Source organism: Triplophysa rosa, linkage group LG3, assembly GCF_024868665.1.
Source record: "Triplophysa rosa linkage group LG3, Trosa_1v2, whole genome shotgun sequence".
Lineage (NCBI taxonomy): Eukaryota > Metazoa > Chordata > Actinopteri > Cypriniformes > Nemacheilidae > Triplophysa > Triplophysa rosa.
Window position 1 is genome coordinate 6,223,366 of NC_079892.1, and position 22,449 is coordinate 6,245,814.

A 22,449-nucleotide genomic window follows, 5' to 3' on the forward strand; every position below is an offset into this window, starting at 1 on the left:
GGACCAAAACATCAACATTTTTGGTCCATGGCCAGGAAACTCCCCAGACTTAATCCCATTGATAACTTGTGGTCAATCCTCAAGCAAAACAAAAACCTAGAAATTCTGGCAAACTGCAAGCATTGATTATGCAAGAATGGGCTGCCATCAGTGAGGATGTGGCCCAGAAGTTGATTGACAGCATGCCCGGGTGAATTTAGAGGTCTTTAAAAAGAAGGGTCAACACTGCAAATATTGAGTCTTTGCGTAAACTTAATGTAATTGTCAATAAAAGCCTTTGACACTTATGAAATGCTTGTAATTATACTTCAGTATACCATAGTAACATCTGACAAAAACATAAAAATCACTGAAGCAGTAGACTTAGTGAAAATTAATATTTGTGTCATTATCAAAACTTTTGGCCACGACTGTATGTACACGAATAAATGAATAATTCAATACCTGCATCAGTATAACCATTTGATATCCGAATACTTTTATATTGTTGTACAATAATGAATTGGGTTTGTTGAAAGAAAATGTATCAGTAATTTTTAAGGTTTAATATATGTGAAGCCTTTGTGTTAATAAACTAATGACAAGTCTGTAAATAGACATTGCTCAGTAAATAGGTAACCTTTTATTTCTTTTAACGAGGGACACAAACCGTGTGAACAAGATTCTCAAATACAATGTACATTTGTATTGATTTTTTTTTACAGAGAGAGAAAATGACTGCAGCCGAAGAAGAAAAATGTCTGAAAGGAAAACTGGATCCTCACGGTACTCTGGTTGGCAAACTGATGTATGTATGGCACGTGACCCATTTAAAAGTCCTTAGGGTGTGATAAAAGACCAGTGCCTGTATAAGAACAAACCACTGCTGTCATTGTGATTATTTCATTTTGCTTTGTTAATCTAGAGCTGTTAAATGAGTCAGACATTTGTGCTGCAGGCCCGAGGGGTCAGTGAGTAGAAACTGAGACGAAAGGATGACAGAAGCGACTGCAGAGATAGACTCATCGTCTCTGGTTCATCCCTGTTAGGTTCTTCAGCTGTAGGAAAGACAAAGTAATGCTTGTTAACACATCACTATAACCAAACTGTTATATTCCAAACCATAGATCCAAAACCAAATCCATCAGTTAACTGTATTGGTTAAAGCATTTTCCAAAATGATAGTTTGTTTACTGTAATTGCAGCGCCCATGAGTCCTTGAACCACTGCTTCTCCTGTGGCTTGGACCTAGACCAAACAAAAATGATTGAACATATTAGTGCATTTTTGCCAAAACAACCCCGTCTTTTAATGGTTATGGAAAGTAGAAAAGCAATAACACCTGTTTAGCTGTGTTGGCCATGTTGACTACATCTTTTATACGATTGTTGAGGAAGGCCCAGGTCTCCTCAAAGTCAAGAGACGAGTCTTGCACCATCACTAGCTCGGTGGTGTTGTAGATGCCAGTTAGTGCCGCACGCCGTGTGTACCAGTTCATCTGAGAGACACAAAGATTGGTCAAACCAACTACAAATGTCATGTATTTAGGGCAGGAAATGGCACACTGCAGCTTTAGGAACCAAAATGATCTAATTAATTATGCAAATGTTTGGTCATTTTAAAAAGGGAATGAAAAGAAGCCGAGTGAAAGCAAGTATGTGGCATAACATAAACGTAGGGGCTGAAACGGGGACATGAAGAGAAGAGGTGATGTTGAATTTGGATCAAAGGAGTCCCTCACGTCTGTTGAGCGATCGCCTGCGTAGTACCAGATGTCATCCACCATCGTGGACAGGTGCTTCAGGCTGTCGGGGATGTTGTGGGGCAGTAGCAGGATGCTCACGGCCTATGAAGCCAGGAAGGATATAAACATGACATTCATCATTTTCTATCAGTACATAAAGTGCACATAAATAAACTAAAAGATGGTCTGCTAGCAGTGCGATTTGATTAATAATCAAATTCAGGTTTCAGGATTGAGAAAGCTTTTTTAAGGTGGCTGATACCTGAGGCCATGTGTCAATGTAAGGTATCAACATCCGCAATCTCAGTTCAACTGCATCTTTCAGAAACTCTGATGTTTTCTTTGGCCTAATATAATAGAATGGCATAGTATTACATAATATTAAAACTATTGATTTTTACAGTTTAAACAATAGCCGATTACTTTTTACAAGCAAGTTTAAAAAACTTTCCACCTTATACAATAACATTTAATATTTAAAAGCTTGATTTCACATAAAGCATAGATTTATCATATCCTTCAAATTGATGAATCTAAATAAGTCAGGCAGTGATAATATAAATCATTCTACTCATTCAACTCACTCAGCCTGGCCGAGTTGGATCTGGTTATGCTGTTCTGCGAGCGTCTCTGCGAGTTGACTATTGCACTGTGCAATAAAATGCAAAACCAAGTCTCCTGCTCCATTGTTGAACATCCCAGTGGATGCTGCTGACAGGCTAAGCGTCTAAATCAAGAGAATATTTCTATTATTTTGTTAAATAACATTTAGATTCAATGCATGAACATCATCGGTTTTTTGCAAACCTCTGCTCCAGCTGCAATGGCCTCCACAGACCAGCCGTGCTGCGGAACAAACTCCAGCGATGCCGTCAGTATGCGAGCTTGGAGCTGTTCTTCCGTTTCGTAGTCTTCACCGTGCTCACCGCTCTGATCCTGATAACTTCAGACACAAAATGCACTAGGTTAGATAAAGTACATCTACAAGGTTGTTGGGAATCAACAATCCATGCAGAATGAATATAAATTTGATTTTGGTAAAAGTTTGAAGGAGGGAGGATTTAACCTGGTGTTTGGCTGGCCGTCTTCCTTTCCAGCAGCTGTGTTAGAAAAGTCTCCCTGTGTTGAAGAGGATGAACTCTCTCCAGCTGTGTGGACCTCATGGTAGGATGGAGGTGATACAGAATTACTTTTCAAGTCATCTGCCAGTCTCAGCACTGCTGCACGATGGATTCCACGTCTCACACGATTGCACTGCGAACTGAGCTTGGCTTGAACGGCAACTGCAGGGATGCATTGAACAGAATTATAGGATTAGTTCACCTTCAAAATGAAAATTCTGTTATTATTTACATGACCTCTTTTGTCATTCCAAATATGTATGACTTTCTTTCTTCAGCAAAACACAAAAGAAGATATTTAGAAAAATGTCGGTAACAGAAAACCATTGGTCCCAATAGACTTTCATTGGTTTTGTGTCCATACAACGGTTTTTAGTTATCAACTTTTGTGTTTTGCAGAAGAAAGAAAATCACACGTTTACACTGACAACAAGGCAAGTAAATGATGACAGAATTTTAACTATTCAACTATTCTTTTAACATGAAATAAACAGCTTATTAAAATCACAAAACATGAACGGAACATATAAAAACGTTCACTAAAACAATAACAAGTATGCACTTTTAAATGTAAAGTACATTCAGTACTATAGTATCATAAGTGTAACAGTAATACAGTAAACAGTAATAAACTGATATTTATCGATAGTTTAGCATGCAAATATTTCCAGCTTTGCAAAGGGTCAATTGAAAAAAAATTGGTAAAGCGATAGTTCATGTAAAGATGAAAATTCATTATTTCCTGACCCTCCATGTTATTCCAAACCTGTATGACTTTGTTCTGCAGAACAGTTATTTTGAAGAACATTGGTAACCAAACCAAACATCGTCCTCCATTGTATGGACACAAAAACCACTGAGCCATTTCTCAAAATATCTTCTTTTGTGTTGCACATAATGGTGGGTGAATCATTTTATTTTAGGGCGAACAGTAGTTATTGCACAGTAGTATGTGCATGCACGCGCCCTGTATAAACACCAGCTTTGTTTTATTTCATATAGTTGATGTTTACCACACTCAGCATCTCTCTATAGGGCCGAATCACACACCCTTTAAATTACAGGGATTATCATTTACACCTTTCATCTCTTTCACTCAGTTCTGCCCTTCATTATCACCTTGTCACAGACAGTAGCCCTGCTGACATGTACGCACAGTTACATTTGCCACAAACTGGAAGCAGGCAAACTATTGACATGGCTATGTTGTCACGCATATGACTACTGTCAGCGTATTAAACAGGAGGGGGATCGTGAACTAAAAGAACAAAACAACCGCACAGATCTCTCTCATGCCTCTGCTTACCGCTGCCGAGACCCCGTAAGGCCTTCCCAACATTCAGTCCTCTGATCAGCGCCGCCATATCCAACGACAGCGAACGAGCGCTGCGATAATATAACGCATTGGGTAGCGAATGCTGCTGGCTTAAAATGCTGTCATAACACTTTGTGTCTACGGGGGGCGCTTGGTGGCCCAGAAGGTCGAGACTCTTGTGTCACAAACCCATGTTGAAAACATACAAAGCAACAAATTATTCCTGGTAGGATTTAATGCTGTTGGTTCTCATTCCCCAGTTAACATCCCACATTAGAAGACAATACATTGCCAGTTGATATCCACATAGACCATTCATTTCACTTAGATTCAGTACAATTCCCTATCATAAAATCCTTTGGAATTTCTGTGATGGTTGTTGGGACGACTGTGATTGGTCCACCTTCATCAGCGCTGAGAAAAGTAACTGGTAACACGTGATCACCAGTTTCTGATCCACTACGCTCCGCCCATTTGAGTTTTTGAGATCATCTCAACGCGACGCGTACAGTAACAACCTGCGCTCGCTGCGTACATCGTGACCGGTGTAAAGAAGCAAGTGCGCGCATTTCAGGGACACCATAAACAGGTCGGACTGCTGGAAACCTTTTTTACAGAACGTATATTTGTGACTGTACTAGTCTCATTTGATATTCTTTGTTTATTTGAATTACACGTTTAAACACTTCTGTGATATGTGAAAGGTGACGCAGGTCTCCGCCAAATAGTGGTGTTTGTTTGCATTGCTTTGTAAGATCTGCGTCGTCATAATAATGCAGCAGATTCACATTCACATATAGGCCAGAAATAAAATACACAATAGCAAATGTACATGTACCCTTAGGAAAACTAACCATGGTTTTACAAAGGAGGACTGTAGTAACCACGTTTTGATTACAATTTTAATACACACAACAGTAAAACCTCCGTTCGTTTTCATTAGGATAGCTCAACTTTTGGTGGGTGTATTTTGAGTTTTATCAGTTCACACAATGTTTCCCTTTGGCAAGTGTATCTGGAATAGCATAGGTTAAAATCGAGCAGATAAGACTTTCAAGGCCATGTGCGCCTTCTTACAACTTTGATTATGAGATAGTCAGTTATTGAACTGCTTTTAACACCCATCTTCTTTTTTTCATACAGTAGATCATGGCAGACCTTGGACTAAAAGAGGGGGACAAGGTGCTGCTGATCTGGAGCCAACCATCATCTCCCACCACGCTGAAAGACTTTGCTGAGCGTATCGGCACCATTGTTGGCAACCAGAGTCTAGTGTCTTTAGAAAATATGGAGAGACTACAACTGTGTGAGTGTGAAAGTTTATTATTTGGATTTAGATGTAAACATCAAATCGGTGTCTATAACGAAATATGGATAAATACATGGATGTTAAGTGCTCGTGTTGTCTGTTTTAGTTTCTCACTCGGTGTCAAGTTATGACTGGGTTCTCTCAGGCCTTCTGACGGACAGCTCCTCAATCCACAGCTCTGAACTGTTGGCAGAGATCGCCAAAGTGATGAAACCGGGTGGGAAACTTGTGCTAGAAGAGCCAGTTTCAGGTAAGTAAAGTACATTATACAGCATCCTAAAATGCGACAAATTGGTACACATGGTGATGTTTTTCCTCCTCAGGTTCTGAGGAAAATGGTGTAAAAACTGCTGGGAAGTTGATGTCAGCTTTGAAACTGTCTGGACTGGTGTCCGTCACAGAGGTCAGTATCTCAATAAACAAGATTCAAAGTTTGCATGTCAACACCATATGATGTTAAACTGCATGTTTACTTGACACAGATTAAAACGGAGTCTCTGAGCCCAGAAGCAACCGCAGCCATAAAGGAGCGTACAGGTTTCCAAGGAAACGCTCTTTCAAGGGTGCGCATATCTGCATCTAAACCCAACTTTGAGGTCGGGTCCTCCACACAGCTGAAACTCTCCTTTGGCAAGAAAGCCACCACAGCAGGTTTGTGGTTCTTAGTGTTGAAACATGTATTCTAGCTGTTGATAGGACAATATTGTATTGTTGTTTTGTTTCTTCAGAGAAGCCAGCTCTTGATCCAAGCACGGCTAAAATGTGGACTCTGTCAGCCAATGATATGGACGATGATGATGTGGTACGTAACGTTCAGTTTATGTACGTGTCTGATGATGTCTGGTAATCGTCCGTCTTGACTTGTCCATTTGCTGAATATTTCAGGATTTGGTAGATTCAGACACACTTCTGGACGCAGATGACCTGAAGAAGCCTGACCCAACCTCTCTCAAGACGTCCTGCGGGGAGGATTCAAATAAGAAAAAGAAAGCCTGCAAGAATTGGTGAGTACCACAAAGCTCATTTAAGCAACACGCGGTTGCCTGCTACGTGCTTTGATAGTTACACATGCTGTTAAGGTATTGATAACATAAATAATATCAGACGGGCGTGTATCTATGAACATGATGTTTGTTTTCTGTGTGTAGCACTTGTGGTCTGGCTGAGGAATTGGAGCAGGATAGCAAAGCTGCCCAGAAAGCCAGTTTGCCTAAATCAGCCTGTGGAAGTGTAAGTATCTCTAAAAAAGTGATCGAAGTAAAAGATATACAAATCTTTTGTATAATTCGGGTTTGTTGTATAGATTATGACTCATGTCTTTCATTTTGTCCTCAGTGTTATTTGGGAGATGCCTTCCGATGTGCCAGCTGCCCATATTTAGGCATGCCTGCCTTTAAACCCGGGCAGAAGGTTTTGTTGGCCAACGCTGACGTAGCGGATACATAGAAACTCATTGTAGGACTTATTTACATTCCGTTATCATTCTGCAATATCAGAGCATGAATTAATTCCCATAGACGTATCTTTTGATGTTAATTCTACTAACTGAATACACTAAAGTGGAATCCTATGAATTTGAAAGCACTGTTTGGTTTGAAATCTCAAATTCAAGCAATTATATGACTTAAAATGTGTTAAATAGTTTGAAATATCCAGATCAGACCATTGAACATCTTGAGATCATTTGACTTCAAAAAGCTTCATTTAGAAGCAAGGAATCTTCACTTTGGGTGTTTATTTGAAATTGTGTTGTGTATAAAAGTCATTCTTTTGAAATGAAATAAAATGTAAAATAATTCATGGACTTTTGCCATACTGTTCAACACGGCAAGAGTACATATTTCGTGTTTATAGCTACTTTACACACCACTGCTTTCATATACTAAACTATGAGTATGAATGTAAGCACATATAATGTAATAACTTCAATCTGTTCGCACTGCAAACCCTGTAAGGTTACTGGAGGTCTATAACTGTAGATAAGGGAATATTACAGCGAGGATAAAAACAGCAGTCAGCTCTTGAAAAAAGATCACAGTATTTGAAATTCTTTGGATAATCTTTCAAAACCAAATGTAAACGTCTGACAGTTGACTAGAGTCCATTGGTCAAGGATTGGTGACAGAGAAGTCCATTTTGATGTCACCAATATGAGGTTCAAAGGTTAAACTGTATGAAAGACCTTCCCTTTCGTCCCCAGAAATTTCAAGCGCAGATCTGAAGAAAAAGACTCCTTGTTTTCGATGTGGGTTCCATTCACAAGCCCCCTGATAAAAACGCATGAGACAGTCAGATTTATTATATCATCTCAGAATGACAGAACAGTTTCTACGACACTGTTTGACTTATAGACAACAATATTTAACAAGTACCTCTTCATTAACTGGTTTGGTCAGGCCCATGCTTACAGTGATGTCATCCGTCAGCTGATACTCCATCCAGAGAACAACACCATGGCAACATCCTCTCCTGCAACATCCTCAGTTAATATAACTTCTAAACAAGCTTATTTGTGTAAATGATTGTGTTCATCTTACCTTGTGAATGGCACAGTTCCCTGTTTGTTGATTGGTTGCTCTGGAACACATTGCGTAAAGTCAAATGTCATGACCGGACGTGGCTTGGCAAGGGCACGACAAGGGTATTCCCAAAGGGGGTGTGGTTCTGCCTCCCAAGACTCACGGAAATCCAAAGATCGCTAAGGGTGGATCATTACAATTTCATTACTATTTTAACATTCAAGCTAAATTTTCAAAGCTGAAATGGGAAGGCTCATTCCTGTTTGCTCCCAAAACTAAGAATAAATGTAGGTCTGAAGAAGAAGAGCTTGTACCCGAATCATCTCGTCCATGGGACTGACATCGAAACCCTCACAGGTACCACAGGGAGCTCTGATTCTCCACAGATCCTGAGAGTTGAAAGAATTCCAAACATTTAAATCCAGAATTACAATCACGTTGAAGAATAGGACAAGCAAAAGAAATAACTTACCTGGAATTCAACAGCAACTATGTAAAGCGTGCCAGCAGAGGGCAGTATAGTTGCATTTGGGTGGAGGAGCTGTGCCACAGCAGTGCGGCAGTACCAGAAGAACAGGGAATGCCAGGGAAGCAGACTGGTGCTGAAGTACGGCTCGCTCATCAGCACTGATATCTGAAAAAGACACAAAACATGAGATCAATCATGACTTCTAAGAAATTAAAAGTGGAAAACAGATACACAACAGAATTTTTTGTACCTGATTTCCTTCTAAGTCATTTAAAGAGAGTTGCTCAGGTCGGATTCCCAGTATCTGCACTGCATGCTTCAGTGAATTTGTTTGCAGCACCTGCGTGAATGCAAAAGTGTACACCACATTTTGTGTTACTTTTGTGCTGTCCCTTTTATTTAACACACAATATCGCTGCTGTCCTTCTCCATATTTTGTGGTTTTTATTTTTTTGCCGTAAATCACTATTATTAGTCACCCTTTATGTTCGAGTTTTGCAAATATCTAACCAATAAAAGTACTAAAAAGTGCTTGTCAACTTTGACAACACGATATTTAATCATTTAAAAAGTATTTCCTAAAAAAACAACAAATTTGGACATCCAAGATTTTGGAAGGACAGCAATGATATTTCAAAGTGATACGTAATGTGTTAAAATAGCACAAACATGTCAATTTGGGGTATATCGGGAACATCGAAATGAATTTATGCAGATGCACTTTTTAGCAACGTCGATGTCAAAACTTTACCTGATCAATCACTCGTCTCGCCATTCCGGAGCTTTCCAAACTAAACACCTGAATTGGTAAATAAAGTGAAGCATTACTTTATTGTGGATTATTTAATGAGTGGAATAAAGAAAGATGCGAATAAAATAAAATACTGTAGATACCTTCCTAGCTCCAAGCAGATGTGCAAAGATGGGTAACAGGCTTCCATCACTGACTGACAAACAAACACTGTCTGGTTTCAGAATCTGCGAGGACACATGTACGCGCATCGAGCGGTGAGCGCTTTTATTTATAACATCCAATCAGAAAGCTTGATTCTATCAGTTCAACTCACATTGCGTAGTGCGCTCACGTAACTCTCAGTTCTCTGCTCATCGTTCAGTTCTCCAAAGCGAGGCCTCGTCCAGACCAGGTGGGCCTGACAGGTACAGCACGGCCGGAAAGATGTCACTTTGGTATCACTTTGCTGACTTAAGACGTAGAGCAGATTTCTTTTTTATTTAGTTCATTTCAGGTTGCATACTTGATGGGGTCTAAACATCTAAAACATCGACAGCTCATGAAACCAAAATGGAGACTTTACCTGTCTGTCAGGCTGTACCAGAGACTGTAGTCATCATGGGAAACTGTTAAACTGGTTTCTTCCTCCTCTGCCACATTCTTCTCAGCAGGAAGGAAATAGACACTTTGCATCCAGTGGTCCCTCCACTGTACATCACAAAACACTCATTAAGTGCATTTACTACAAAATGACATTACTATCAGCTAAGGAGCATTACTTACAGGGAAAGACTGAGGTTTAGAACAGGCCCAGCTGGGGGCCATTGTGCACACAATGTTGCCATCAGGGTCCATGTCGATGTCCCACCAGGATAAGACCACCTGCGCTCTTCCGCTCGACTGGGCTTTGAATTGTGCTGTGTAGGAGCCGGCAGCACTGCTGACCGGCTTGCTGAAATCAAGACTGAACATGGTGCAGATGGGTCCAAGGGGCGTGAACGATCGTGGGGACACCTGGCTAAGTTGAATGTCACAGACGGAGGGCACTCCGGCACACTTTATTACAGATGGAGGAGGCTGCAGTCTGTGTCCGTCCACCTCTATAGGCTGAATTTGTGACCATTTCCAAAGCATGTCCGACTCCACCAATTGGGCATAAATTGTGGCACGATGTGGCACGGCCTCACAACCCACCTGCGTTGGAGAAAGCAGATCTGTTGAACACTTACAACATAATACACAAGTTTGAAACACCAAAGCTGTGCTTACCTGGACCAGGTGCATGTGCGCATGCTCATAGCTTGGCAACGCTCCTTCACCAATCAGCTCGGTATCGAAGAGTTCGGTGACAAGAATGTTTGCTCGCTCTTGCATGTCTCCATCTGCAAATAAAGAACTTTTAAATTGACATATTCAGGTCTGTATTAGACGCATAAGAGTGTTGTTGGTTGTCTAACCTGGACCGACTGTAACCTCAGTGGAGTGTTTGTTGATGACTTTGATTCTGTCTGAGAATCCGTTCCTCTCCACAATGCAAACAGCAGCTTGTGCCATGGGCTTAAACACCTGTGCATAGGAACTATTATCAGAAATAATCCCCAAAACAAAAAGAACCTTTGTTCACTATTCATCACATGAGAACCTCTATGGCATAGCAGAAGTCGGCTCCAGCAGTCACTGCCATCATGGAAAGCAGACCAGTGCCCGCGCCGATGTCCAGAACCACCACCCGTTCCCCCCGTGCCTTCACTCTGCTCACCGCTGCTCGAATACCCTGGTAGTATTTCTCATTCTAAAAAGCGAAAATAATGTGAATCAGGAGATGCATCTATTATATGTATTTAAATGGGATTCAATTTTTGTCATTTTATAGCAATTCCTTGCCAATCAATCTGAAATAAAGCCATAACTGTTTTTTATAGAAACCAGGGGTGTGACTGTGCTGTGGTAACATAAGGGAATTAAGTCATGGTCCATTTTAGAGAAAATATACACTGTGACCTAATATGCTGTCAGATATATTTTGCACTCAAAATTTCAATGTGTAAGACTAATATACAACTTTTAATAACTGTTTTCCAGTTATTTCCAATTATGTAAGAAAATATCATGACTGTATTTTGATCAAATATTTGTGTACAACTGAAGACGTCATACACATCTAGGGTGATATGAGGATCAATACATTATGATTTTTTTAATGAACTATTCCCTTAAGCAGTGAACAGATTACAAAATCATATTTATTGAGCTTGAATAAATAACAATGAGGAAAACATTTACTTTAACTAATTTTATTTACTACAAATTTTCAGCTTGCATATAGGGTTGGTAAATAATAGAAATTGGTTGTATAAAAAGATATGATTTATGGCATAAAATAATTGTATAATTCAGGGCTTGTGAAAAACATTTTGGTATGTGTATGTAAGAGGACAGTGTAAACAAAACTCACCCGGTCTTTGTCATGAAGCATATCTGCATAGCATGACCTTACAAACAGACAGAGGAACAATTATCAGGATATACTGAATAAATGTAACTCATATCCCATGACAGGATAGCGCAACCTCTATTAAATAGTCTACATGACCACACACAATCTGATCCGTGTCCACGTGCATAACAACAGTAGCAACAAGTAATTCCCAAGCATTTTCACACAGTTATTTATATATCTATTTTTTCATTATTCTTATTCTAAGAGATCGGTTGTTGTAAGTGTACATGACATTAGATGAGGTTCTCTGACAGATTTACGCACCTCGCAATCTCTTGATGATAATCATAATCCTCGCTCTCCTCGACCCAATCCAGCGCCCCGGTTGTTGGATTAGCACGACCGCAAAACGTCTTCATTATTCCCTCTGTTTTAAATTAATAAACCTGTATATCAATGTATTTTGCACTACTAATGTGTAATGGTTCACAAACAGATTAATCCAACATGATCTCTCAGGGCGCAGCCATGTTTTTTCGCCAACAACACACGCCTTCAAGATCACGTGACCACTGCTGGGCCTTGCGCTTGCACCTCATTTTGTGTAAATTGTTGTTCATCTCTAATCACAAACAAAAAGATTGTATCCCAGGCAAAGTTAAGGTATCAAATTAAGGTATGTTGTCCTTGTTTTTGTAACTACCAGAAATGTAGATGGGTTTATCTGGTATTATCATTAACTTTTTTTCGCGTTTGGCACTTTGCATATTATGATAACATTGTAAAGAGTCAATAAAGAGAATATGTTACATGTATAACTTTACAAATACGTTGTAGTATGGTAATACGGCACTCATTCAGTCAGTTAATATACCCTTTCATCTACCAATGTTTACATTGCAACACTCCAACAACATAGCAGTTACTTTTTTATTAAAATGCATTATTTTATTGTCTAATAATAGTCAACCACAATATACATAGTGCAGCACAATATACAAGTTCTGAAGAGTCATACATAGAGATCCAGCAAAATATCATTGGGCCTGTTATGTTTGGTAACAATACTGTAACATTGCAATACATTCCATTTCTTACATTACAATTATTTGCAATATTCTCCCAAGAAAGGGACAACTTACTTGAAAAGTAGAACATTTGCTGTTTTCCATACATTGAAAGTACATGATGATTAACACTGTCAAGCCCCCGCCAAAAGACAAAGTACTATACATTGGACATACCACTTATTTTTGCACAAATATAATCAAAACATTAATGCTTTTTGAATAAGCTTACTTCTTCAGTTGTTTGGTTTGGTTTACTTTTACATTTGAGGCACACATTTTGATTACTTACTTGTAGATGTTTTGTAAGAAAGGATTTGGCCCAAGTCCATAAATGTAAATATTTTGGTACAGTATAGTTTACTAATATAAGGCACAGGACATAACGTAACAGCAGAAAATAAAAAGGCTGTTGCATTGAGTACTTAGGAATTGATGGTCATTGTCCTGTTCACCAAGACGGATGCAATTGGCAATTTCTCTGAATGCTTGTCAAGTACACTTTGCAGTAGGCAGACAAAACTGTGTCTTAGAAGAGGGCACAAGTATTTCTGTGAAGATTGGGCGGTATCCTGATGGTAAAGGTGGGGCACTCTGCTCTAGGAAATGTAGTACAGACACCCGAACATCTTTGGAGACGTCCCCTCTTATGTCCAACAGCACAGAGACATGCTCCTCGCTGCACCGACAAACTTTATAAACTTACATCTTTCGACATATAAAAAAGTAGTTTTAGGATATGAGCATGCAAATTCTCACCTAATATCAGGGTACTTGGTTACCAATCCAGAAATTTCCAGTGTCAGCATCCCTGGATCTTTCACATTCAATAAGTCAGCCAGTGCAAGTATCAAAGCGGTGGTAGTTACTTCACCTGTTGTTCCGTCAATCTCCTTCAAATGTGAAAACAGTAGAGAACAAAAATAAAAATCATCTACCCATAAAATTGTAAATTGTAAGATGTAAATTGGTTCTCACCGTGGTCTGAAAGTGCTCTCGTAGCTGCTGAGCATCCTGTGCTAAGCGTTGGGCCAGTTGGCTTCGCTCATCGTCGCTTCGGCAGACAAGTCTCTTCTGCATCAGTGCACGTATATACTCAACAACAGTTAGCCACTGACATTCTTCCTTTAGTCTCTATGGATGACAATAGGTCACATGACACTTGATATGCTGATGTGGATCACGCTTACCTTGTTTGGAATTGCAGAAATAAATTCATGTTTATATTTTGAATTATTCCCAAATTCTGAGCACTAATACAGGCATATGCCAACCGTCTGTTTTGCCTATTATTTGAACATCCTTGTGCATGTAAACCTAGTCATCTTCTGTTTTATTGTGTGAGTCCTTTTGATATAATCTAAACACTAACCTGTCGACAAGGCTGATGCACCCTGTTGTACAGTTCACAGTGATTTTCCAGAACCCCACACATTTCTCGGGTTGCATCATCCTGGTCCAGCCAGGCACGAGACAGGAGCCCTTGTAAGTGCGGCTGCAACTCAGACAGTAGATGGTCCATGACTAGGCGACAAGCCTTTCTCACAGCACGGTCCAGGCCTGCCAGAGGCCCAGGTGGGATACGTGACATCCGGTTTGAAGGGAAGGAACACAACTGCTGCTGCAGACTTTCAGTGGAGGTTCTATATGTGCATGCAAATCAGAGATTTCAATGTGAACCTTCCAATCATACAGTGTCTGGCAAACATGAACATTAGTTTGAACGGCACACTTCTTTCAAACAAACAACACGTAAACACAGACATACTGTCAAAAGATACTTGTACACCATCTCACTTGAGGATGATGCAGTTGCTGATGCAGGCCAGCAGATAGTGGAGGTAGAACTTGTTACTGTTTGTCGTGGGATCCTTGTGATGCTCCTTTCCAAATTCAATGATTGCATCTCGAAATCTGTAGAGAGGTAGGTACAAATAGTTTGCATTTCATCAATTGTCATTGCTGGTACATTAGTATTGTTAGGTATACACACCGGCTAAGGAGGTTATCCATCTCATAAAGACCCATTTGGATTGTCTGATTCCGCAGAGCTTCACTTATCATTACGGCCACTCGTGCATTTTCCTCTAGCATCTAACAACCCAACAGTAGTTTGTTTATATACATAGCATATGAATTCTTATGTTCAGAAACATCTTTCTCGTATGAAATACTATAGCAGCAGTTGTAGCTAAAGCACCTGAGTTATAATGGTTGGAAAACTGGTGTGAAAGCAGCCCTCATGGTCAATGTCAGGTTCCTGGTCCCTCTGCCAGTCTGTCAGTTCCACCTCTAGAGCCTTGTGCATCCATTCTGAGACACTCTTCTACAAAAAAACATAATCACACTTTTTCTAAGTACGCTTGGACTGTTTATCCAGACAGAACAATATAAATGTTATTAGGGTCTTACTCGAACTTTTTGGACGTATTTATTCTGAAGCTGCTCGAGACCTTCCTGAGATATGAGAGGTCCTAGGTCCTTGATGTCTAGCTCAGGCACAAGATCTGGATCACCCATCATCTCTGAGCTTAAAGAAAACATTCTCATGTGCATGATATTTAAGATTACCGATACACCAATTAAAGATGCAAATGTTTGCTTAAGGTACCTGGTGTAAATATGCAAAACCCAGTTAAGAACAGCGAAGATTTCCCCGCTTTCCAGCTCCCATCCACTGACAAGCCCAAGATGTGCCTGCAGGAACTGGTGGCAGGAGCGCAGGTAAGCTCTCGTTAGACGATAGTGAGGTGGAACACACTGTTCCAAAAGATGGCGCACTGTTGTGAGATCTCCCATAATGCCATGCTGTAGTGCAGACAAGTGACTAGCAAGCCCTGGCCCTCGGGTGTGCAAGTAGGAAATGCTACGGAAACGGGCTGATGCTGCCTCCTCCAGCACCTGGCCAAGAATTGGATGAACAGGTACAGATTAGGTCAATTGACATCTACAGGTCTTTAAACAATTTGAAATATTGCCTTGTCTTTTGTCAACAGGAAACCTAGCATTTATGATCAAACCTTGAAAAAGCGTTCTCTCCAGCATCTTGGTCTTCCAGGGGGCATGGGTCTGCTGTTTCCTGATGCTGACCTTCGCTCCTCCAGAAAGAATTCATCTAACACTTCTTCGCGCTCCACTATACGCACAGCTGACACAAAAGGAGTGGGGTTTTGACGAGAGAGTGACAACCCGCTCCCCACCACTGCCCAAAGCTCCTTGGCAAGGGCGTCCACCATGCGTCCAACACCTGAGAAATAATTCCGCACCAGCTCTTTATCCTCAGAGGTTAGTCCCGTTCCGAATGTTTCCCTGGGTCCCTGGAGCTGTAGCAGCACCTCATCCTGCCAGCGCTCTAGTTCCATTAGGCGAGCATGAGCCTCCAAGAGCCTCCGAGACTCCACCAGCCTCTCTGTCTCGAGCACCATACTCTGCACTGGTACAAATTCGGGCAACATATTGAGGGACTTAGGTCAAGAAAACACAAGCAGGCAGACACGATGCTTGATTGATGGGGAAAATGTATAGGAAATAAAGGTAAAAATGGCATGCTATGATTAGGAAGATAAATCACTAACCTTTATAGAGGCGTGGCAAGTTGCTCACGGCAGCAAGGAGCTGGCGGTGACTGATGGACATTTCCTGAAGCGTCTCTAGTACAGTGACCTCTTCAGAATTTTTCCTGGACTCCAGTTTTGCCTTGTGCAAGTCATGAGATGCTTCGCTCAGCTCCTCTCGTGCCTCCCGCAGTTGACCAAGACCCCAGTCAACACCTTCCAGATACGACTGTACAACTGACTTAAGAAAAAATAAGACTGAGCAAATGACACGAGCAAAAGACTGAGCAAATGACTTTTATTGCAAAAGCTGTGACATAAGTATGGAGGCTTTGTACGTAATGAAATAATCACTATCTACCTTCAATCTAGAATGAATCGAAGCAGTCCGTTGACTTTCCCTTTTCCTGTATTGTCCAAGTCTTTCCAGATGCTCTGGCCGACAAAAGACACCTGAGGCCCATTTCAGCGCAGCACCCCGAGCCAAACACTCGGCTCTCTCCAGCTCAGGCCACACCTCCACTGGGACAGGGGTATCTGTTATTAAAAAGGGTAATAATGACTCAATATTGCTACTTTAACTGAAATGGACTCCACCCGTAACAGAGAAGTCCAATGTGAATTGGCCCGTTTTGCAGCTCCAGTGTTATTAGGTTATACTGCAGTGTTTACCAAATCAGACTGTGCAAAGAATGCATGCTTTATTTGAGAGCCTTTCCATACTCAAAGTCTTTTTCTTGCTGGTCATGGGACTATAATTTAAAGCAGTTAAAGGCTATGAAGAGTAGTCAACTGCTTCTTAATGTTTTTGAGTCTAAAGTTTCAGAATTTACATTTCTTGGGGGCATACAAGCTTGAGGTCTTGCAGAAAATATGTAATATATTGCTAAGAAACAGCATTTAAAGCAATGACGGCATCATTTAAGCCTTGTATAATGGTTTCTATAGTGTCTAGTGCTTACACCTACAATGCGTTCATGTCACATTTCCATGGTTACAGGTACTGTAAGATAGATTTGTTTTTATTACGTTATTGCTCACAATCACTTTCTGAATGCCATTTTTGTTTTTGGAGCTCTTTTGTGCTCTATTTGAATCTACTTCTGCATCTGTTTTAGATTCCCATGCTGCGTTGTGTGCAGGCTTATAAAATGCCGGTTACCTTTGGTGTTTTTCTTATAACAATAAGTCGTGTCTGATTATGGCAGAAGGGGTCAATTGTTTAGGGCACCCACCGGAAGAAATATACTGTTCACTGGCGTGCTTCATTTAATTACTTACATTACACTTTTCTTTCTTTCTTTCTTTTTCTTTCAACCATTGCATGCGAACAGGCGGTAATAAGAAACTATGTGTACCTTCATGATTGTCACAGCCATTCCTGTCTCCGTCTGACATTTAGCCTTATTGTTCAACCGTCCACCGTTCCGCCTCTAAGACACTGCCCTGCCCGGAGGGCCTGCTCACTGTCGCCAGATAGAGAAATTAGCAGAGAAACATGGAAACGAGAAGAAAGAAAGGAGATGGTACATACCCACTTCAACGCCAACCTTCCTCTCTCACACTCCCAAACACATCCTCTGCTCGGAGGCCGGCAGGAAGGGACGGGAGGAAAGGAGAGAGAGAGAGAGAGCAAGAGGGACATAGGGAAAGCGGGCACTCCGCCCTTTTAAATGATCCAGATGGTGAGCAGTAAGTGTGGGGGTGGCCTTCATGTGAAACAGTGCCTCTCTGTGTCTGCTGGAGTTATAATCCAATGCGTCTAAAATTATAAAGTGCTTGAGGAAGTGCTAAGAATATTCAAAGGGTTTATATGGCTCTACGTCAGTTGGTCGGTGGTAGATGTGTTGATTTGTATCTTCCCAGAATGTTCGTACCAATGTCTTGTGATGTCTTTCAGAAACAACATGTTGTCTGAAGCAGTGCTCTGGATGGAGCACTCAGTGCTCTCTCTTTTATAAGGGTTTACATCAGTTCGTTAATGGTACTGTAGATGTTTTATGATGATTTGTATCGTTCTCGAATCGTCTCGCTGATGCCCCTTGATCGTTCACAGCTGCTGGTTGTAGAACAAACATGAGAGGAATCTTATCCCAGAGGCCCCCAATGATTGTGTTTATTTGTGTAAGTGTAGTGGCCTGGAACTTACACCGTGTCTTTGTTTACAACTTTCTGGTTCTCTCTACCAAACACACACCCACATAAATATAAGTAACTTCAAAACTAGTATGCATACCTCTGTGTTAGTTTGGTAGATTGTTACATTATACAAATAGGGTGTATTTCAAATCAATCGCAGCACTTCTCTTTATATAACTGACCATTGTCAAAGTCCCTCAAGGTTTATTTTTTGATAATGAGTAGCTGACTGTACAATATTCCTTACTTTTACTAGGCCTATTCTCTAGCTAAATCTATTTGCTCCATGGTTACTGTCAGTTTGTGAGGCTTCTGAGGACAGATTTAAGGGGCTCCATTTTTCCTTCTTCACAGGTGTATGTACTAAAATAGCAATATAACTAGACCTTTTTGCCTTTTTAATCACCATAATAGCTAGAAGACCTTGACATGCTTACTTAGCTCTTCTGCCAATGATAATATTTCCTTTTGGACTGGGATTTCTGTTGACGTAGCTGCCTCTAGAAAGGGTGGAGATGTATACCATCGACATAAAGGCGTGTGCAGATGATTTTATCCAAAGCCACTCACAGTGCATTTAGACTGTAGCCTTATGTGCATTCCCTTGTGACAGAAGCCATGAGCTTGATGTTGCTGAGCTACCTATAGCTTTAATGCACAAATAATGCATGTATTTGTCTTGCTAAGGTAACACCGTAGTGCTTCCGTACCGTTATGGACTAAGACATCATCAGATAAGTGTTACGCAGCTGTGCATCTTGTGGTCACCCTCCGCTAAATAAACCACTATCCTACCAATCAGAGCTTTAGAGAACAGGAAGTCTATTTTAGAAGTAGTCAACCAAACACAGGGAGGACTTCCTGTCTGACATTCCTAACCTGGGCTGACTTCCTGGTTCTCAGCTGTCCCAGACACAGACAGACAAATATACACTTTATGACATGTTTACATAAAAAAACTCACTTCTGACCAAAACTGTGACCATGTAAGGTTAAATAATTTAAATGTTATGATGACTTTTAAAATTGTTTGGTCTTTGGTTTTGATATACAGTGTCTCGGAAACACTTTACAATATGCATAAAGATAATTTTGATTTCAATTTGTTTAAATGAATATTATAGCCTATAAATTAAATAATAAATATTATAAATGCTGTAAATGTGGTTGTTCATTGTTAGACTCTTACAGAACAATTCTCAATACATTGCAACAAATGCTTCACATTCCAGAATTAAAGGGTTTGGGGTGGTGACCATAGTCAGGATTGTTTTAGTTTTTTTTTTTTTACTTTTAAGTGGAAACTACTTATTTGCACTCTGTTCCAAGAAAAAAGTTAGGCCAACAAGTGTACGGATGCATTTGGATACAATATTTTTCATTTGTCATAATGTGCAAGTTCTTCTTTTTATGTAAAACATGTTCAGATAGAATGTCCCGTCATGCATGTACAAAAATGCAAAGTATGTGTATTTTGCACTTTTGTGCACAAAACCATTTGTGTGTGTCAAAGAACTTAATATATATAATATATATGCCTGACATCCCCATTGACCCAAAACTATGTTATGATCCTACAAACAACCCTCTGCTTTTCCATGTAGTAAAAAACGGCCTTTGATTGGCCAATTTAAAGTTGGAATACACATTTGACTGCCAACAGCAAGCGTTGCCATATTTTAATGTCATTCAAGGGTGTTAGAATGAGCAGGAGATTAGATGGGGGCCCCTAATTATTTTGGCTTTAGTTCTGGATTAACCCTCTGTTCTGTCGACTCCAATTCACACTCGCCGTTTGATGAAATGTGAACTGACATAAATTCCGCGGCTCACTTTCAATCCGATTATGCAGTTAAATCGCCGCGGTTCGAACCCAAGCAAGACACTCTGGCGGGTCCCTATTCTCCGTGTCCCCTGAAGCCCTGACAGACCCACGCTACCTCCTCACAGGACCCACGCTACACTCTAACCTCAGATGAATAGGGTCTATTCAGCGAGGTAACGCTCAAGCACAACCTAAATATTGTTTTTATGAGCAGCAAATAGGTGCCACCTCCGAACTAATGCTGCGGGTTTGAGTTCCCATCGTTTCGGTCTTTTGGAGAGCGGAACAGTGCCGTGTCACATGACCGAGATTGTGTTGTTGGCTGCGTTTAGAACAGGACGAACACAAGAAACCGATGTAACGTTTAAATTCACGGCGTAATTCATTTTAGGTTGCGGAACGAGGCGGTAGTGAAATTTATAAAAGTTACGGTGTTTAGCGTTTTTTTTCTCAGGGGAACTGCTTTTTGTGACAGCGGATCGTGTCACTTTTTACGTAGTAGGCTACTTTTATTTTTCTGTTCGTATAAATAGATTTTTATATAGGCCTATTTTTTATACTTCATTCTTTTACCGTGCATGTGTGAAAATGAGTATATTTAATGTTTCTGTTTTTTTACCATGCACGAAAGCTTTTGAATCTTGAATCTAAATGTTTTCACACGTATAATAAATAGCGCGTTTACGCTACAATTAAAATCTTAATTTGACGCTAACTTTTGTTATTATTGGTTCACATTGATAGGCGTAGTATTTTAATATTTATCATTGCGCTTTTTTCTTTCATTATTTAGGATATAATTTATTATATATAAATGTTCTCTTTAAAATAATACTAAGCATATAAAATATAAAAAAGTGATTTATAAAACTAATTCTAAAACAGCAATACACTTGTGCTAAATATAGTTGATTTTTGTTACGGCCAAAGTTGTCGCAAGGCACATCCACAAAATAATTTTCTTTTGTCGCCAGCAGAGGGCGATGTGTCTACAGAGCACTGGACCCTATACAGAGAAACTATTTTCCATTCATAATTCTTATGACATTTTAGACTATTTAGGTGGGCTTTCCCATGAATTTGCAATGCATTTTCACACTAATTATGCTCACATGGATGTGAATAATACATACCTCATTCTCACTAACATGATATAAAGTTTTATAAAATAGCTGAAGAAAACGCTAGATGGGCATACATTTTTAGGAAACGTCAAGATTTTAGGGCTTATATGTATACAAAAGAAAGTAAATGTATACATAAGGGTGAGTGTATTTTTTAAAGCTTGTCATCATCAGCTTCTCTAAGCCTTTGTGCAATTTATCAAATGTTCCTGCAATGTGACAAAATAATAACAATTATATGCAAATAATGTGTAATTTCATATTTATATAATAATACATAATAATTATACAAAAATTAGATATATTTTGTTTACAAGTATTTTAGCTAAAGTTTCTCGCTCACTGATGCTACTGCTTGACGTGACAGTATTTACTCTTATTTACTTTAATTCTAACAAATTAAATCATTACTCGTTTATTTATCCTATAGATTCTACATTTTTAAATTGTCATAATTGTCCATTAGTGGGAAAGTAAGGTAACTAAATATAAGATATATATAAAATAGTCATATATGGTCAGTCTGTGACCTGAATCTGCTCAACTGCAAATTGGAGCATGTAAAACATATATGAGCTAAATATTCTATGAATGTCTTCATATATCTTACAAGATATGAGTAGTATAATCTTTGCCAGTTAAGTAAAGATATTCACAGGCAGTTGCAGACACAGTTTGCAGACATAGATTTCGGGTCTTACTTTGAGGAATGTGATGCTGAAGTTTACTTAAAGTGTTTTCCTCATATTTGTGGCGCTTTTGTCCTCTTCAAACAAGTCCAATGAGTTTCCCAGGAGTAAGAAAGACAGCATTGAAATCTCTAAATTGGTATGGACCTCACCAGCTCGCCAAAGCCTCTTTGGCAAATCTCTGTTTGATTTAACACTCTTGTTTGCCATTGCAAAATCTTTCTTTTGTTGTATCCGGATAAGCTTAATGACTTCTTTAACTTGCCAAAACTGGCTCCAATAAACAAAAGATAAAAAGAGGACAAATGTAACATGGATACTTTCGCAGGAGAACTGATTTCACGAAGTTTACAGTCAGAGAGCAGCAGCAGAATATTTACAGACTTGAATGAAGCAGAAAGTGAGAACACGATGTCCGTCTG

At 39.8% G+C, this 22,449-nt stretch overlaps 4 protein-coding genes across 7 annotated transcripts; 1 reads left to right on the top strand and 3 right to left on the bottom strand.

Annotated features, from left to right (window-relative positions):
* Window positions 1–595: 595 nt before the first annotated feature.
* Window positions 596–4,394, bottom strand: coq9 (coenzyme Q9 homolog (S. cerevisiae)). The gene is made up of 9 exons (XM_057330172.1): window positions 4,151–4,394; window positions 2,790–3,006; window positions 2,531–2,666; window positions 2,308–2,450; window positions 1,986–2,070; window positions 1,721–1,825; window positions 1,322–1,477; window positions 1,174–1,227; window positions 596–1,037 (listed from the first exon to the last, which is right to left on the bottom strand). The coding sequence occupies exons 1-9, from the start codon at window positions 4,206–4,208 to the stop codon at window positions 1,002–1,004; spliced, it is 990 nt and encodes a 329-aa protein (XP_057186155.1). The 5' UTR covers window positions 4,209–4,394; the 3' UTR covers window positions 596–1,001.
* A 249-nt stretch (window positions 4,395–4,643) lies between these two features.
* Window positions 4,644–7,268, top strand: ciapin1 (cytokine induced apoptosis inhibitor 1). Of its 2 annotated transcripts, none has more exons than XM_057330173.1 (9): window positions 4,644–4,748; window positions 5,303–5,465; window positions 5,575–5,718; window positions 5,792–5,871; window positions 5,951–6,119; window positions 6,197–6,270; window positions 6,354–6,472; window positions 6,617–6,698; window positions 6,804–7,268. In XM_057330173.1, the coding sequence occupies exons 2-9, from the start codon at window positions 5,309–5,311 to the stop codon at window positions 6,912–6,914; spliced, it is 936 nt and encodes a 311-aa protein (XP_057186156.1). In that variant the 5' UTR covers window positions 4,644–4,748; window positions 5,303–5,308; the 3' UTR covers window positions 6,915–7,268. The 2 variants fall into 2 exon arrangements, with proteins under 2 accessions (XP_057186156.1, XP_057186157.1); XM_057330174.1 differs by having other exon boundaries at window positions 4,652–4,748; window positions 5,306–5,465.
* A 119-nt stretch (window positions 7,269–7,387) lies between these two features.
* On the bottom strand, window positions 7,388–12,177 carry prmt7 (protein arginine methyltransferase 7). Its single transcript, XM_057330171.1, has 16 exons — window positions 11,954–12,177; window positions 11,645–11,681; window positions 10,832–10,981; window positions 10,647–10,755; window positions 10,459–10,571; window positions 9,973–10,383; window positions 9,773–9,897; window positions 9,524–9,659; window positions 9,351–9,434; window positions 9,208–9,255; window positions 8,707–8,796; window positions 8,460–8,621; window positions 8,302–8,376; window positions 8,006–8,166; window positions 7,841–7,937; window positions 7,388–7,735 (listed from the first exon to the last, which is right to left on the bottom strand). Exons 1-16 carry the CDS (start codon window positions 12,046–12,048, stop codon window positions 7,577–7,579), a joined length of 2,052 nt encoding a protein of 683 aa, XP_057186154.1. The 5' UTR covers window positions 12,049–12,177; the 3' UTR covers window positions 7,388–7,576.
* Window positions 12,178–12,553: 376 nt separating this feature from the next.
* exoc3l1 (exocyst complex component 3-like 1) lies at window positions 12,554–17,915 on the bottom strand. Of its 3 annotated transcripts, XM_057329890.1 has the most exons (14): window positions 17,785–17,915; window positions 17,609–17,716; window positions 16,612–16,787; window positions 16,272–16,491; window positions 15,717–16,129; window positions 15,308–15,597; window positions 15,109–15,226; window positions 14,897–15,022; window positions 14,690–14,790; window positions 14,494–14,610; window positions 14,069–14,339; window positions 13,675–13,830; window positions 13,456–13,589; window positions 12,554–13,375 (listed from the first exon to the last, which is right to left on the bottom strand). In XM_057329890.1, the coding sequence occupies exons 2-14, from the start codon at window positions 17,646–17,648 to the stop codon at window positions 13,189–13,191; spliced, it is 2,349 nt and encodes a 782-aa protein (XP_057185873.1). In that variant the 5' UTR covers window positions 17,649–17,716; window positions 17,785–17,915; the 3' UTR covers window positions 12,554–13,188. The 3 variants fall into 3 exon arrangements, with proteins under 3 accessions (XP_057185873.1, XP_057185874.1, XP_057185875.1); XM_057329891.1 differs by lacking the exons at window positions 17,609–17,716; window positions 17,785–17,915 and having other exon boundaries at window positions 16,272–16,487; window positions 16,612–16,725; XM_057329892.1 differs by lacking the exons at window positions 16,612–16,787; window positions 17,609–17,716; window positions 17,785–17,915 and having other exon boundaries at window positions 15,717–16,124; window positions 16,272–16,384.
* Between the last annotated feature and the right edge of the window lie 4,534 nt (window positions 17,916–22,449).